The sequence below is a fragment of the Oncorhynchus mykiss genome, chromosome 3, assembly GCF_013265735.2.
Source record: "Oncorhynchus mykiss isolate Arlee chromosome 3, USDA_OmykA_1.1, whole genome shotgun sequence".
NCBI lineage: Eukaryota > Metazoa > Chordata > Actinopteri > Salmoniformes > Salmonidae > Oncorhynchus > Oncorhynchus mykiss.
In genome coordinates this window covers 75870229-75889053 of record NC_048567.1, presented here as the reverse complement: position 1 = coordinate 75889053, position 18825 = coordinate 75870229, and the positions used below count along the sequence as shown (strand labels likewise).

At 41.1% G+C, this 18825-nt stretch overlaps 1 protein-coding gene across 1 annotated transcript in view; it reads left to right on the top strand.

Annotated features, from left to right (window-relative positions):
• LOC110520599 (collagen alpha-2(V) chain) overlaps positions 1-18825 on the top strand; it is a 64960-nt gene that overhangs the window by 30639 nt on the left and 15496 nt on the right. Inside the window, exons 2-18 of the mRNA XM_036975225.1 lie at positions 5400-5624; positions 6647-6666; positions 6774-6839; positions 7161-7214; positions 8564-8656; positions 10297-10374; positions 10554-10598; positions 10721-10774; positions 11065-11118; positions 11434-11487; positions 11578-11631; positions 11786-11839; positions 13311-13355; positions 16447-16500; positions 16796-16840; positions 18192-18245; positions 18455-18553. Of these exons, the coding sequence (XP_036831120.1) occupies positions 5400-5624; positions 6647-6666; positions 6774-6839; positions 7161-7214; positions 8564-8656; positions 10297-10374; positions 10554-10598; positions 10721-10774; positions 11065-11118; positions 11434-11487; positions 11578-11631; positions 11786-11839; positions 13311-13355; positions 16447-16500; positions 16796-16840; positions 18192-18245; positions 18455-18553 (1148 nt within the window). The remainder of the gene's footprint in view (positions 1-5399; positions 5625-6646; positions 6667-6773; positions 6840-7160; positions 7215-8563; positions 8657-10296; positions 10375-10553; positions 10599-10720; positions 10775-11064; positions 11119-11433; positions 11488-11577; positions 11632-11785; positions 11840-13310; positions 13356-16446; positions 16501-16795; positions 16841-18191; positions 18246-18454; positions 18554-18825) is intronic.

The window sequence follows — 18825 nt, the reverse complement described above, 5'->3', positions numbered from 1 at the left end:
TGATGATAAAAGGCGTTGAGTATCAAATGTCTTACAGTAGATAGAACATAAATGAGCAGAAAACTGTCTACTGTCTACTGTCTACTGTCCACTGTCTACTGCCTACTGGCTTCTGCCTACTGTCTACTACCTACTGTCTACTGTCTACTGTCTACTGTCTACTGCCTACTGTCTACTGCCTACTGTCTACTGTCTACTGCCTATTGTCCACTGTCTACTGCCTACTGTCTACTGCCTACTGTCTACTACCTACTGTCTACTGTCTACTGCCTACTGTCTACTGTCTACTGTCTACTGTCTACTGTCTACTGGCTTCTGCCTACTGTCTACTACCTACTGTCTACTGCCTACTGTCTACTGTATACTGCCTACTGTCTACTGTCTACTGGCTGCTGCCTACTGTCTACTGCCTACTGTCGACTGTCTACTGCCCACTGTCTACTGCCTACTGCCTACTGTCTACTGCCTACTGTCTACTGTCTACTGGCTTCTGCCTACTGTCTACTACCTACTGTCTACTGCCTACTGTCTACTGTCTACTGCCTACTGTCTACTGTCTGCTGGCTGCTGCCTACTGTCTACTGCCTACTGTCGACTGTCTACTGCCCACTGTCTACTGCCTACTGCCTACTGTCTACTCCCTACTGTCTACTGTCTACTGCCTACTGCCTACTGTCTACTGCCTACTGTCTACTGTCTACTGTCTACTGGCTTCTGCCTACTGTCTACTGTCTACTGTCTACTGTCTACTGCCTACTGTCTACTGTCTACTGGCTTCTGCCTACTGTCTACTACCTACTGTCTACTGCCTACTGTCTACTGGCTTCTGCCTATTGGCTTCTGCCTACTGTCGACTGCCTACTGTCGACTGTCTACTGCCTACTGCCTACTATCTACTGGCTTCTGCCTACTGTCTACTGCCTACTGCCTACTGTCTACTGCCTACTGTCTACTGCCTACTGCCTACTGCCTACTGTCTACTGTCTACTGTCTACTGTCTACTGCCTACTGTCTACTGTCTACTGTCTACTGTCTACTGTCTACTGTCTACTGGCTTCTGCCTACGGTCTACTGTCTACTGTCTACTGTCTACTGTCTACTGCCTACTGTCTACTGTCTACTGCTTACTGTGTACTGTCTACTGGCCTCTGGCTACTGTCTACTACCTACTGTCTACTGCCTACTGTCTACTGTCTACTCCCTACTGTCTACTGTCTACTGGCTTCTGCCTACTGGCTTCTGCCTACTGTCTACTGCCTACTGTCTACTGCCTACTGTCTACTGCCTACTGTCTACTGTCTACTCCCTACTATCTACTGGCTTCTGCCTACTGTCTACTGTCTACTGGCTTCTGCCTATTGGCTTCTGCCTACTGTCGACTGCCTACTGTCGACTGTCTACTGCCTACTGCCTACTATCTACTGGCTTCTGCCTACTGTCTACTGCCTACTGCCTACTGTCTACTGCCTACTGTCTACTGCCTACTGCCTACTGCCTACTGTCTACTGTCTACTGTCTACTGTCTACTGCCTACTGTCTACTGTCTACTGTCTACTGTCTACTGTCTACTGTCTACTGGCTTCTGCCTACGGTCTACTGTCTACTGTCTACTGTCTACTGTCTACTGCCTACTGTCTACTGTCTACTGCTTACTGTGTACTGTCTACTGGCCTCTGGCTACTGTCTACTACCTACTGTCTACTGTCTACTGTCTACTCCCTACTGTCTACTGTCTACTGGCTTCTGCCTACTGGCTTCTGCCTACTGTCTACTGCCTACTGTCTACTGCCTACTGTCTACTGCCTACTGTCTACTGTCTACTCCCTACTATCTACTGGCTTCTGCCTACTGTCTACTGCCTACTGCCTACTGTCTACTGTCTACTGTCTACTGGCTTCTGCCTACTGTCTACTGTCTACTGCCTACTGTCTACTGTCTACTGTCTACTGCCTACTGCCTACTGCCTACTGGCTTCTGCCTACTGTCTACTGTCTACTGTCTACTGTCTACTGTCTACTGCCTACTGTCTACTGTCTACTGCCTACTGTCTACTGTCTACTGCCTACTGTCTACTGCCTACTGTCTACTGTCTGAAGAGCCTAGACTAGTGTGGAGACAACACAGCTGGTTACAAACAGAGGTTCAGAGATAAAGAATGATGATAAAAGGAGTAGCGAACCCTGCTGAGTATCACAGGGTCGTTTTCCGTTATCTCACGCGAGACATGATGCAGGGCAGGCTCTATGAATCAATTCTGACAGGGGGGAAACCTTCTGAGACCCAGGGATGGGTGTCTTTTGTGGGATGGTGTTGGAGGGGTGGGGGGGGTGTTCCCAAGGGGGTGATGAAGGAGGTAGGGTGTGTGTGTGTGTGTGTGTGCATGCATGCGTGCGTGCATGCGTGCGTGCGTGCGTGCGTGTGTGCGTGCGTGCGTGTGTGTGTGTGTGTGTGTGTGTGGCCGATGTGGGCGGCATGACTCATAACCACAGACATTCATCAGGGCAGGCGAAATACCTTGAATTATGGTACCCTCAATTATAAGATTAGACATTAGCCATTACATTGGATCACTTAGCCATATTGTAGCTTATCCAAGGCTGTAGTTTCCTTTAATTTGAGATGGCTATACCGTCCGCATTGTGTTTTGCTAAGGCATGATTAAAAATGATTGGTGGTATCAGTTACATCATCCCACTGGCTCTCTAGTTTGATCCAGTTCCCAGAATAAGAGTATTTGGTTCCCCTTATCTGTTCTCTCCTCTCTTTGTTTAGTATTCCAGTGGTTCCCAAACTGTGGGGGTCAGCAAAATGTTCACAGCACCTCTTGGCAAAATTCATACAATTGCAGGAAATAATATTCAAACCTGCAAAATGTTCTCTCTGTTAACGACCTGGGTTTGGAAACCCCTGGAGTAGACAACACACTTTTATGCACTTTATCTTCTTCTAATATTCAGATTTTTTTTTATATTTGACCTTTATTTAACTAGGCAAGTCAGTTAAGAACCCATTCTTATTTTCAATGACGGCCTAGGAACAGTGCTTGTTCAAGGGTAGAACGACAGATTTCTACCTTGTCAGCTCAGGGGTTTGAACTTGCAACCTTCCGGTAAACACTCTAACCACTAGGCTACCCTGCCGTCCCAGAATAAGATCATGGTGAACTAAGTATTCCAGGATAAATGTTGTGTATAGTTTTTGTCATAACTTTGTCATAATTTTATAAAATGTTGGTCATCGTCTACGGCATCCATCTTAGGAAGTCGACAGTTTTAGGCTAAACTCTTCCTGTGGCCGTTTTGTATATGTTGCAGAGTGAGATAACAGATGGTTCATTTAGCAGATGAGCTAATCTAGAATGATCCGTTACCCCCACAGTGCCAAGGTGATGACATAGCCGACGGCTCAGTCTGTTTCCTCCCAGTCAGATCTCACAGCACACTGAGGAACTCAAGTTATAGGTGGAAACATAAAGTAGAGTCTTGTGAGAGCTGTTGGTCTGGTAGATATGTTCCTCTGGCACTCTGACCAGTCTGAGGCTAGTTCTTGTCAAATGGTTACCTATAAAGCTCAGGGATGCCACCTGGTGTTTATAACGAGAACAGGTAAAGGACCTACAAGTCACCTTTTCTCCATCAACTCAGTCGAATCATATGTTTGTTTATGTTTTGTGTGTCAGTTGTCATGACTACCTAGAAATGCTAATATGCCCTAAAGTAGAGTTCAACCGCTCTCCTTTCCCCAGCAAGTCTCCATCAGGTTGTTTCTGTGAATGAGAATGTGTTCTTCTCAGTCAACTTACTAACCTGGTAGAGTAGAAGTTCAATAAATTATGAAGTAGATACAAATATTAATCACAATCAATGAGTAGGTGTGTGCAAATGTGCATAAATTGTTTTAAAAACAAGTGGGAGCTTTTCTTGATATAGCCAAGTCTCTCCTGCATGTGGGGTAGTTAGACCAGGTAAACCCATGAAACTTTGTTGTAAATTCGCATAAGCACTCAAGATGGTTTGTGTTTTATAGAGCACCATTACTGTTTAATATCCCTTTTCCACTACTTTTCTGTGTGTGTGTAATAAACGTTTAGTATTTTATTGGTAGATCTATGCGGGGACATTTTTCATTGGTGGCTGGGTCATTTTTTTGTGAGTCTGTAAGTCAGGTTTTCAAGTCATTCCTTTGGAGGAAGTTAGCTCATGTCTGACAGTGGGGAGACTTTACTACAACCGACAGTCACCTTTTCCAGAACCCTCTTCTACCTGCAGTTGAACTGAGATGTTATCCAGTACCTAATGGAAAAAATATGCTCCACATTACCTCTAAACAACCTGTTGTTGATTAAGGATACAGAATAATACGATTCTGTTACACTAACACTGCATTTATTCTTCTGTGTTTAAAGTGTCCAATTGGGTTTGTGTTAATTTTGTTGTTGGTGATACTGCCTGCCAGTAAAGAAAGCAGAAGGTTTTGCGATGTCCAATGAGGAAACATGTAATCTCTCATGAAGCCACACAGGAAGCCAATAGGAAGAGAGCTATGAGAACATGTTCACAAGCCACTAAAAAAGTCTGAAGTATAACATTTAACCAGTGCATCGCTTTCAATGACTAGTGTCTTCATGTTGATCTATCTCAGTTCTGGACTGTGGCATTTATTGCATTTTTCAACATGTAACGTCTATCTTAATGTAGTAACCCAGAACTAGGCATCCTCTTTGCCTTCTGCCTATGATTGTAGCATCGAGCGATAATACATTGTACAAATGAACAATGACACCACATTAGCTTTAATGTGAATTTTAAGAGCAGCGGTCCAATTTTTTGTGTTCAACTTCTTCCTGTCCCTGTTCTCATCAATTTATTCACAGAAATGCAGATCTCTCTAATATGCTCCTACCCATCACAGTTCCTTTCTGTTGCTCATGTTCCCTGCTGACCTTTCCTGTCTGACCTTTCCTGTCTGACCTTTCCTGTCTGATCTTTCCTGTCTGTCCTTTCCCTGTCTGACCTTTCCCAGTCTGACCTTTCCTGTTTGACTTTTCCTGTCTGACCGTTCCGGTCTGACCTCTACTGTCTGACCCTTCCTTCTCTGACCTTTCCTATCTGACCTTTCCTGCATGATCTTTCCTGTTTGACATTTCCTGTCTGACCTTTCCCTGTCTGACCTTTCCTGTCTGTCCTTTCCCAGTCTGACCTTTCCTGTTTGACTTTTCCTGTCTGACCGTTCCTGTCTGTCCTTTCCCTGTCTGACCTTTCCCTGTGCGACCTTTCCCTGTGTGACCTTTCCTGTCTGTCCTTTCCCTGTCTGACCTTCCGTGTCTGACCTTTCCCTGTCTGACCTTTCCTGTCTGACCTTTTCTGTCTAACCTTTCCTGTCTGTTCCACCCTCCACAGGAGATGACTTGGGCTGCACGGTTGATGGCCAGGTGTACACCAACCGAGACATTTGGAAACCGGAGCCATGTCGGATCTGCGTGTGCGACAACGGCGCCGTCCTGTGCGACGAGATCCAGTGCGATGAGCTCTCCAACTGTGAGAAAGTGATCATCCCCGAGGGCGAGTGCTGTCCCATCTGCCAGAGCGAGGGCAGCACAGACACCAGTGGCAATGGCAGACCCGGTGAGCAAAGACACACATTTTTTATGAGAGAACCCAGTATGAACTGTGTTTGAATGTGTAACTACTACTACACTAATACACAGATGACACTGGTGACACTGATGACATTGATGACACTCATGACACTGATGACACTTATGACACTGGTGACACTGGTGACACTGGTGACACTCATGACACTGGTGACACTCATGAGACTGATGACACTGATGACACTCATGACACTGATGACACTCATGACACTGATGACACTGATGACACTCATGACATTAGTGACACTGGTGACACTCATGACACTGATGACACTCATGGCACAGATGACACTGATGACACTCATGACACTGGTGACACTCATGACACTGGTGACACTGATGACACTGATGACACTGGTGACACTCATGAGACTGATGACACTCATGACACTCATGGCATAGATGACACTGATGACACTCATGACACTGATGACACTCATGACACTCATGACACTCATGACACTGATGACACTCATGGCACAGATGACACTGATGACACTCATGACACTCATGACACTGGTGACACTCATGACACTGATGACACTTATGACACTGGTGACACTGGTGACACTCATGAGACTGATGACACTCATGGCATAGATGACACTGATGACACTCATGACACTGATGACACTCATGACACTCATGACACTGATGACACTCATGGCACAGATGACACTGATGACACTCATGACACTCATGACACTGGTGACACTCATGACACTGGTGACACTCATGACACTGATGACACTTATGACACTGGTGACACTGGTGACACTCATGAGACTGATGACACTCATGGCATAGATGACACTGATGACACTCATGACACTGATGACACTGATGACACTCATGACACTGATGACACTCATGGCACAGATGACACTGATGACACTCATGACACTCATGACACTCGTGACACTCATGACACTGTAGACTACAGGCTTTTGTAAGATAATTATTTGTTTATGTCTGTTCTGTCATTTTCAGATGTTGGCAGAGTCTACAGGGTAAGCTTTAGGATCTCCTTGTGATTATCAAACATCTTTAAAATATATTTTTACTAACTTGATTTTAACGGTGAAGCAACATCTGCAATCTTGCTCTTGGTTTTTAGGGTCAGAAAGGAGAACCTGGAGATGTACCACAGGTGACTGGGATCAGAGGTCGTCCTGGGCCTATGGTAAGCTTATAGATCACTTTGTTTTCAGAATCTATTATACACTGAGTTTGTGATATAGTGCTTTGTCGAGATTCACCAAAATACAGCTTTAAGGCTTACATTTTTTACCAGTTGTTTCTCACTTGTGGTGTGGATTTTGTAAGACTCTTTCAGTCAACTCTAGATGGCAGAAGAGCACAGTTACCTACAACACAGTTACCTACCTGTACTTGACAGAGCATCAATAATGACTTTCCTCCATATCAGTAATGATGCCATCATGTGATTAATGAATGGACATTAGTGTGGCTTTTCCCATCCGTTCTTTTTGTTCAACAACAGGGGCCTCCCGGATCTCCAGGATTCAGAGGGGACCGAGGCCAGAAAGGAAGACCTGTACGTTCCAAACATGACTTGTGGAAACACACACACCTCTAGGATGCATGTAGAGCAAACATATCACGTTGTAGCTACGCTGGAGTCCTGTACTGTATACTTATTTACATTGACACGTTGTAGCTACGCTGGAGTCCTGTACTGTATACTTATTTACATTGACACGTTGTAGCTACGCTGGAGTCCTGTACTGTATACTTATTTACATTGACACGTTGTAGCTACGCTGGAGTCCTGTACTGTATACTTATTTACATTGACACGTTGACAACAACCAAAAATAGTGAGTTTCAATACAAGTTGGATCTTTGCCAAATAGCAAATCCTTAATCATTCCTTTTTCTGGACCTAAATAGTATGATCACCCAACTCTTTTCTGTGACACCCCCTCAGAAGTGATCGATGTGGCCCCAACTGTGCAGTCCACACAGAGCTTGTCTTATAAAAACCCAATGTGATGTAGCTTGATTTGGAAAATATGCTAAAGGAATATTTAGTCATTATATAATGGCAGGTATAACACAGCCTTAATGGTGTCATTTCCACTCCAGGACAACCAAGCTGAGACATGACAATTTACGTACTACTCAGTCTCTATTGAATCAGGGTATTTCAGAGAAGCAACTAATGTATGTGATTATGGACATAAAATAATTATATTGATTTTTTTTTTAAATGGCTTTCATTGTTATGCTCAAATAGAATACAGTATCTTCAAAGATAATCAACAGTACATGACCTGTTAAAGACAGTAGACAAACAATGATATACTGTGCACTGTGTGGAGATTTTTCTCTTTGGTGAAAAACACTGGGATAAAAACAAACAAACAATCAACACACCATTTATTTTCAGTTTCAATGACATTACATTATCATTGGAATGCACTCCCAAAAGACCCATTCCGCAAACGTATGTATTTCATTTCAATTCAGTTCACAACAAAAACCTAAATGATGAATGAACATGTCCCTCTCATTGGAATGCTGATCCAATTGAGGACATAGATTTAGCAGAACATCATTACTCTTTATGATTTATGACATAATATGTCCTCGGTGTACCTCTCATGATTAATTTTTTGTTTTCTCATTGTGTCTACTTTCATCCTCCACTGTTATTGCGTATCAACTAGAAAACCTGCTTTAGAACACAAGACAATATGACTGTCTACACATTATGCTACTAAACATAAATGGAGATCTCAGGGGTCACTGATATCAATACAAGAGTTGAGGGGGGGGGGAGAAGTTTACACAGTAACAAGTTTACGATTTGGCACTTAATGAATGACACAGTATTTACTTCTTATGAGTTGCTTATATTAACATGACATTATCTATCTAAAGGGGCTGCGTGGACAAGCAGGATACGACGGAGAGCCTGGTGTGCCTGGAAACCCAGGAGAACCAGGGCCTGCAGGAAACCAGGGTCCACCAGGAGTATGTACCACAATACCCACCCCTCATAAGCATGTATCATCTCAAGTGTATAACATGTCTATAAATGTTTAATTGACTGTCAATAAGTATAAACCCTTTCTAAAGGCAACGTTATTGTTAAGCGTTACCATCATGTAGTGTATTCTTCCCTGACTGATGTCTTGAGATGTTGCCTCAATATATCCACATCATTTTCCTTCCCCATGAAGCCATCTATTTTGTGAAGTGCACCAATCCCTCCTGCAGAAAAGCACCCCCACAACATGATGCTGCCACCCCCGTGCTTCACGGTTGGGATGGTTTTCTTCGGATTGCAATCCTCCCCTATTTTCCTCCAAACACAACAATGGTCATTATGGCCAAACTGTTCTATTATGTTTCATGAGACCAGAGGACATTTCTCCAAAACGTACGATCTTTGTTCCTATGTGCAGATGCAAACCGTAGTCTGGATTTTTTAAGGCAGTTTTGGAGCAGTGGCTTCGTCCTTGCTGAGTGGCCTTTCAGGTTATGATGATATATGACTCGTTTTACTGAAGATATAGATACTTTTGTACCCGTTCGCTCCAGCATCTTCATAAGGTCCTTTGCTGTTGTTCTGGGATTGATTTGCACTTTTCGCACCAAAGTACGTTCATCTCTAGCAGACAGAACGCGTCTCCTTCCTGAGCGGTATGATGGCTGCATGGTCCCATGCTGTTTATACTTGCGTACTATTGTTTGTACAGATGAATGTGGTACCTTCGGGCATTTGGAAATTGCTCCCAAGGATGAACCAGACTTGTGGAGGTCTATAGGTGTTTGCCCATGTTTATTAGTGCTCCTGAGTGCAGTTGTGGATCCGCTACTGTGGACTGGGATCTGGCCTTGTATAGAATGTCCTTGTATCTCTCCTGGAAGGGGATATAGTCACCCTTTAGACACTCCTCTACGGCTCTGATCTGAAAGACTCGAGATAACTTTGGTAATCTCTTCAGTCTTCTCATTTACCATCCAAATCTTCTCCTTCTATTCCTACCTTAGAGTACGTATCCTGGCCTCCTCTTCATCTCGCAGAATTTTCCGAAGATCATCAAACTCTATCCTGATCTGCATTTGTGTAAAATCGTCTTAATGTACCTTGCTGTTTGATGACAGGTTAGTTTGGATTCAGTAAAAAGACCCAGCTTCTCCTTCAAGAGCTCCAGTTCAACCTTTACTCTTTCTTTGTGATCCTGGACAATTTCAAATATGGGACAGAACTTGTGTCCTGTGTGTGTTCTTGAATCCCGACACACTAAACAGACAGGCTGTTGATCCTCCGGACAGAAGAGCTTGAGTTTCTCTTTGTGTCGAGTGCAGAGCCTCTGGAACCCAGCAGCATCTCTAGGGCTCCTCTTCTGTAGGAAGCCCTCACACAGCCTCTTCAGGGTAAGGTTCACTGCTGGGAAAGGCATTGAGGAGATCCTCCTGCAGACTGGACACTCCTGGTCTTCTATATGTTTCCAGTACTACTCAAGGCAGGTTTTTCAGGCGCTGTGGCTGCAACACAGAACCACAGGATCCCTGAAGATTTAATAACACACAGGACAGGAGAGGAGAAGTCCTCTGAGTTTCAGGTTGAATATCCAATACTGTAAATCACTGTTCTGTTTCCCCAGGGACTGGGAGCTCAGATGGCAGGAGGATTTGGGGATGAGAAATCAGCCGGCCAAATGGCCATGATGCCAGGAACTAGGGTAAGAAGGGTGCAGTGGAACCATCTTGGGTCACACAAGTTTCTTGTGCCATATTTATTTACTATGGCTTGGATAATTTAGCTTTTGTGGTGATGATGTTTTGAATTTGTTGAACTATGGGTGTAAGTGGGCTCATAACGTTTATGATTCTGTGTACAATTATGCAACCTGTGTTTTAGGGAGAGGCAGGAGCAAGAGGACCTCCTGGGCCAAATGGAAACCCTGTAAGTTAAAAACAACGACTGAAAACAATTATTTCAAACAATTATATTTGGAGCAAGCCGTTCACTCTCTTTGTTCTCTCTCTCTCTCCCTCTTTCTCTCTCTCTCTCTCTCTCTCTCTCAGGGCCATTCTGGACCGCAAGGACCCCATGGGGAAGTTGGTGATCCAGGTCACATGGTATGACAACCTTCTCCTTGTCATATGTTATGTTCCTGGTCCAGTGTCCCCTGTTTATTGCGACCATTCTCAACTATGTGTCTATAAAGAATAGCACCTTGTGTCATGTTGGCACATCCATCTTCTTGAAAACAAACAACACAAAAGTGACAGACTATACAATATGTGCAACTGTTTATGTTGACCATTTAATCTCCTGGTAACACTTGACATTAAGCTGACAGATATAATATATTATTTCTAATGCATTATAATGCATTATAATGTCTTATCATAATCTTCTGTTGTAGGGTCAATCTGGACAAAGGGGACCTGAAGGGCCACCAGGAAAGCCGGGTGAAGACGTGAGTAAACTCTCATCTCTGTTCACCAGAAGTACTGGCGCCATTCCATCGACTGCATTCAAAGATGGATTGCATTTCTATGGACTGCATTCCAAGATGGACTGCATTTCTATGGACTGCATTCCATGGACTGCATTCCAAGATGGACTGCATTCCAGATGCTCTGTGTCACAATAACCTTCCCAACAGAAACAATCTCAAAAGACATGAACATTCTAGATTGAAGGCATGCTAACCTTACTCCCCCACGATGTGTAAGAAACGTCACCCTTTATACTTAGTAAATGCTACTCATCTCTTGTGATGTCATCCTAGGGAGAAGCAGGGAAACCTGGAAATTCAGGAGAGATGGGATTCCCTGGATCAGCAGTAAGTTATATATCAATAGAAGTGTTATGCTTGAAATTATTACTAAAATGACTGCAATGCTGTACTCAAATACCATGTAATGTATTTCAGGGAGCTAGAGGATTTCCAGGGACACCAGGGCCTCCGGGATTGAAAGGCCATAGAGTAAGTATAACCCCATTCAATATATATATATTTTTGCCTATTTAGAGCTTTGAGCTAACGCTGTAATTAAAAGCACTATACAAATGAAATCTATTATTATTATTATTATTATTATTGTTATTATTAATGGAGAAATACACATTCCATCTTTCAGGGTCACTCAGGTCCAATGGGTTTAAGAGGAGAAACTGGAAGTGTCGGATCCAAGGTAGACAATCTACATATTATGTTATAATTAACTGGTTTTATAACTGACAGTGATATTCATATATATATTATGTTATAACTAACTGGTTTTATAAATTACAGTGATATTCATATAGATATTATGTTATAACTAAGTGGTTTTATAACTGACAGTGATATTCATATATATATTATGTTATAACTAAGTGGTTTTATAACTGACAGTGATATTCATATATATATTATGTTATAACTAAGTGGTTTTATAACTGACAGTGATATTCATATAGATATTATGTTATAACTAAGTGGTTTTATAACTGACAGTGATATTCATATAGATATTATGTTATAACTAAGTGGTTTTATAACTGACAGTGATATTCATATAGATATTATGTTATAACTAAGTGGTTTTATAACTGACAGTGATATTCATATATATATTATGTTATAACTAAGTGGTTTTATAACTGACAGTGATATTCATATAGATATTATGTTATAACTAAGTGGTTTTATAACTGACAGTGATATTCATATAGATATTATGTTATAACTAAGTGGTTTTATAACTGACAGTGATATTCATATAGATATTATGTTATAACTAAGTGGTTTTATAACTGACAGTGATATTCATATAGATATTATGTTATAACTAAGTGGTTTTATAACTGACAGTGATATTCATATAGATATTATGTTATAACGAAGTGGTTTTATAACTGACAGTGATATTCATATAGATATTATGTTATAACGAAGTGGTTTTATAACTGACAGTGATATTCATATAGATATCATGTTATAACTAACTGGTTTCATGATTCACGTAGACCCCATAGTTATTTCTAGTCATGATACATCAGTTTCATACAGATAATATATAATATATGATACGTATAACGATGCATTCCTGTAGATCAGGGTGTCAAAACTCATTCCACAGAAGGGCTGAGTGTCTGCAGGTTTATTGTTTTCTTCTTTAAATGAAGACCTTCACAACACATGAGGCGGCAGGGTAGCCTAGTGGTTAGAGCATTGGACTAGTAACCGGAAGGTTGCAAGTTCAAACCCCTGAGCTGACAAGGTACAGGTTCTCAGGTTCTGCCCCTGAACAGGCAGTTGACCCACTGTTCCTAGGCCGTCATTGAAAATAAGAATGTGTTCTTAACTGAAAAAAAATAAAATAAATGTTACCTCAGGTCTCTACTCTACTACCACATCTACAACTCAAAATCCATACGTGTGTGTGTGTGTGTGTGTGTGTGTGTGTGTGTGTGTGTGTGTGTGTGTGTGTGTGTGTGTGTGTGTGTGTGTGTGTTATCATGTGTAGGCGTGTGTCTGTGTCTTAATTCATCAATCAAGTACAAGGGTGGAGCGAAGAACTGTCGAATCTCATCCCTCCGTGTAATGAGTTTGGGCACGTGCTGTAGAGTGTTGCTAAGCATGTATTAATGAATGCAATGTTTCTGTCATCGATCTCTTAGGGTGCATTAGGCCCCACTGGTCCGATTGGCACACCTGGCCCTATGGTAAGTAACATATTTTAAATATACAGTATTGTGTACTAACCACTTGTGCTGTCTCTGACAAAATGCAAATCATGGCAGAGAACACTAAGATAAATAGAGTGACTGTAAGGTTGATACCAATTTAAAGCAAAGACCACTGACATAAATAGAGTGACTGTAATGTTGATATCAATTTAAAGCAAAGACCACTGACATAAATAGAGTGACTGTAATGTTGATATCAATTTAAAGCAAAGACCACTGACATAAATAGAGTGACTGTAATGTTGATATCAATTTAAAGCAAAGACCACTGACATAAATAGAGTGACTGTAATGTTGATATCAATTTAAAGCAAAGACCACTGACATAAATAGAGTGACTGTAATGTTGATATCAATTTAAAGCAAAGACCACTGACATAAATAGAGTGACTGTAATGTTGATATCAATTTAAAGCAAAGACCACTGACATAAATAGAGTGACTGTAATGTTGATATCAATTTAAAGCAAAGACCACTGACATAAATAGAGTGACTGTAATGTTGATATCAATTTAAAGCAAAGACCACTGACATAAATAGAGTGACTGTAATGTTGATATCAATTTAAAGCAAAGACCACTGACATAAATAGAGTGACTGTAATGTTGATATCAATTTAAAGCAAAGACCACTGACATAAATAGAGTGACTGTAATGTTGATATCAATTTAAAGCAAAGACCACTGACATGAATAGAGTGACTGTAATGTTGATATCAATTTAAAGCAAAGACCACTGACATAAATAGAGTGACTGTAATGTTGATATCAATTTAAAGCAAAGACCACTGACATAAATAGAGTGACTGTAATGTTGATATCAATTTAAAGCAAAGACCACTGACATAAATAGAGTGACTGTAATGTTGATATCAATTTAAAGCAAAGACCACTGACATAAATAGAGTGACTGTAATGTTGATATCAATTTAAAGCAAAGACCACTGACATAAATAGAGTGACTGTAATGTTGATATCAATTTAAAGCAAAGACCACTGACATAAATAGAGTGACTGTAATGTTGATATCAATTTAAAGCAAAGACCACTGACATAAATAGAGTGACTGTAATGTTGATATCAATTTAAAGCAAAGACCACTGACATAAATAGAGTGACTGTAATGTTGATATCAATTTAAAGCAAAGACCACTGACATAAATAGAGCGACTGTTACGCTGATAGCAATTTAAAGCAAAGGCCACTGACATAAATAGAGTGACTGTAATGTTGATATCAATTTAAAGCAAAGACCACTGACATAAATAGAGTGACTGTTACGCTGATAGCAATTTAAAGCAAAGGCCACTGACATAAATAGAGTGACTGTAATGTTGATATCAATTTAAAGCAAAGACCACTGACATAAATAGAGTGACTGTAATGTTGATATCAATTTAAAGCAAAGACCACTGACATAAATAGAGTGACTGTAATGTTGATATAAATTTAAAGCAAAGGCCACTGACATAAATAGAGTGACTGTAATGTTGATATCAATTTAAAGCAAAGACCACTGACATAAATAGAGTGACTGTAATGTTGATATCAATTTAAAGCAAAGACCACTGACATAAATAGAGCGACTGTTACGCTGATAGCAATTTGCTATTTGATCATTAGAAGATTTCTCAACTTCTGCACCAATCAAAAAAATAAGATAGGTGAAAGGAAAATGGTGGATGCATACCTGGTGTTGGCTTTGACCAGTACAGATCCTTCATAGTCTAACCCGGTGTTGGCTTTTGACCAGTACAACAGAATCTTCACAGTCTAACCTGGTGTTGGCTTTGACCAGTACAAATCCTTCATAGTCTAACCCGGTGTTGGCTTTTGACCAGTACAACAGAATCTTCACAGTCTAACCTGGTGTTGGCTTTGACCAGTACAAATCCTTCATAGTCTAACCCGGTGTTGGCTTTTGACCAGTACAACAGAATCTTCACAGTCTAACCTGGTGTTGGCTTTGACCAGTACAACAGAATCTTCACAGTCTAACCTGGTGTTGGCTTTGACCAGTACAACAGAATCTTCACAGTCTAACCTGGTGTTGGCTTTGACCAGTACAACAGAATCTTCACAGTCTAACCCGGTGTTGGCTTTGACCAGTACAACAGATTCTTCACAGTCTAACCTGGTGTTGGCTTTGACCAGTACAACAGATTCTTCACAGTCTAACCTGGTGTTGGCTTTGACCAGTACAGATCCTTCACAGTCTAACCTGGTGTTGGCTTTGACCAGTACAGAATCTTCACAGTCTAACCTGGTGTTGGCTTTGACCAGTACAGATCCTTCACAGTCTAACCCGGTGTTGGCTTTGACCAGTACAGATCCTTCACAGTCTAACCTGGTGTTGGCTTTGACCAGTACAGATCCTTCATAGTCTAACCCGGTGTTGGCTTTGACCCGTACAGATTCTTCACACTCTAACCTGGTGTTGGCTTTGACCAGTACAGATCCTTCACAGTCTAACCCGGTGTTGGCTTTGACCAGTACAGATCCTTCACAGTCTAACCCGGTGTTGGCTTTGACCAGTACAGATCCTTCACAGTCTAACCCGGTGTTGGCTTTGACCAGTACAGATCCTTCACAGTCTAACCTGGTGTTGGCTTTGACCAGTACAGATCCTTCACAGTCTAATGCAGTAGAATGAAAAGAGACAAGCAGAGGAAGCCAGTATGTGGATACAGTTCATGAAGAAAAGCTGTACTGATAGATTACCTTCATATCTTTCAGCTGTCTAAAATGAACAATGCAATATGCATAACTAACAGGCATAGATTAATTAATAAATTATCAAAATAAAACAAATACAACAAATGTTTCAAAGATTTTTTTCCTTTTCGTAGAAGCTTATTTAATTAATAAGACATGAAGCCTAATGGTGTTGCTTCATGGTTGCTCAGGAGCAGCAGTTGGACCTATTTGCAGGACTGTAGAAAGGCCTCGTCCTAGTGCGTCAACTCACGGCCAATTAAAACTTTTACTCGAATGGTCACTTTTTTCTTACATTTATATGTTTATTGTTCTGCCACTGTAAAAGCAATCATGACTTATGGCTTTTTAGGGCCCTAGAGGCATGCCTGGGGAGAGAGGCCGCTTAGGAGCTAATGGAATACCGGTAAGAATGAGAACACTTTTAATAAAGTGCATTATTCCACACAGCCAATAATAGCATTCTCAGATGTATTGCTGCTTTTTATATACAGTACACAATGAAAGGTATACACTTAATACCTCCACATAACAAGCTTATATTCACCTAGAGTGCTCAATTATTATTTCAAATATATTTTTTGTGGCCATGTACAGTCTTTGCCAAACGTACACATTACACATTTCCGATGTATGTTTTTACAAGAACTGACGATTGTATTTCTATTTGAATCCAATCAATTGTTTGTTTTTTACGGTAGGGTATGAAAGGTCCTCCTGGGAACATTGGCAAACCAGGTCCGATGGTAAGACAAGTAGACGTATCTCATTATCAACTGTTTATGAAATTCATAGAATAACTCAACACACTGGAGTTGCTACTGTCATATTACTCAACACACTGGAGTTGCTACTGTCATATTACTCAACACACTGGAGTTGCTACTAGCATATGACTCAACACACTGGAGTTGCTACTAGCATATTACTCAACATACTAGAGTTGCTACTATCATATGACTCAACACACTGGAGTTGCTACTGTCATATTACTCAACACACTGGAGTTGCTACTGTCATATTACTCAACACACTGGAGTTGCTACTATCATATGACTCAACACACTGGAGTTGCTACTGTCATATTACTCAACACACTGGAGTTGCTACTGTCATATTACTCAACACACTGGAGTTGCTACTAGCATATGACTCAACACACTGGAGTTGCTACTAGCATATGACTCAACACACTGGAGTTGCTACTGTCATATTACTCAACACACTGGAGTTGCTACTATCATATTACTCAACATACTAGAGTTGCTACTAGCATATGACTCAACACACTGGAGTTGCTACTATCATATTACTCAACACACTGGAGTTGCTACTAGCATATGACTCAACACACTGGAGTTGCTACTGTCATATTACTCAACACACTGGAGTTGCTACTATCATATTACTCAACACACTGGAGTTGCTACTAGCATATTACTCAACACACTAGAGTTGCTACTGTCATATTACTCAACACACTGGAGTTGCTACTAGCATATGACTCAACACACTGGAGTTGCTACTAGCATATTACTCAACACACTGGAGTTGCTACTGTCATATTACTCAACACACTAGAGTTGCTACTAGCATATGACTCAACATACTAGAGTTGCTACTAGCATATGACTCAACACACTGGAGTTGCTACTAGCATATTACTCAACATACTAGAGTTGCTACTAGCATATGACTCAGCACACTGGAGTTGCTACTAGCATATTACTCAACACACTGGAGTTGCTACTAGCATATTACTCAACACACTGGAGTTGCTACTGTCATATTACTCAACACACTGGAGTTGCTACTAGCATATGACTCAACACACTGGAGTTGCTACTAGCATATTACTCAACACACTGGAGTTGCTACTAGCATATTACTCAACACACTGGAGTTGCTACTAGCATATTACTCAACACACTGGAGTTGCTACTGTCATATTACTCAACACACTGGAGTTGCTACTAGCATATGACTCAACACACTGGAGTTGCTACTAGCATATTACTCAACACACTGGAGTTGCTACTAGCATATTAAAGCTTTTCAGCAATGAATAAATGAACTTTTCTGGTTTTATGCTTGCAGGGTCCATTAGGTATCAATGGTCCCCCAGGATATCCAGGAATTCCAGGAATGAAGGCAAGTAGACTGTCAAGTAGAACATTAAGTATTTAATCCATATTCAAATCTATACGATACGAATTGAGACTTCAGAGTTTGTATATATAATGTTGTATACATCATGTTATATATGTAGCCTAGCAACAGATATTGCTAGCTAATAAGTTTATGCAGGGCTATGTAGATCAAAAATTGACTCATTGAGGATTTCGGTTTCTCTTCTCCAGGGCCAACCGGGTGCCACAGGAGTGCGGGGCCCCGAGGGGCAACAGGGCCAGAGGGGTGAGACAGGACACCAAGGCAGGGCAGGGGCAATTGGCCTACAAGTACGGCTCTTATTTCTAACACCTACTCTATTTATTTAAGGTCCAATGCAGCCACCTTGATCTCAATAACAAATCATTTCTGGGTAACAATTAAATACTGTACTCTAATTGTTTTCACTTAATATTGTCAAAAAGAAACAAAAATAGCTTCTTAGCAATGAGTACTTTCTCAATTTTGCTAAGACTGTCTGGTCTGAGTGGGGAGGGGAAAACTGAAAACTAGCTGTTATTGGCAGAGAGGTTTGGAACTCTCTTTCATATTGGTCCATTTC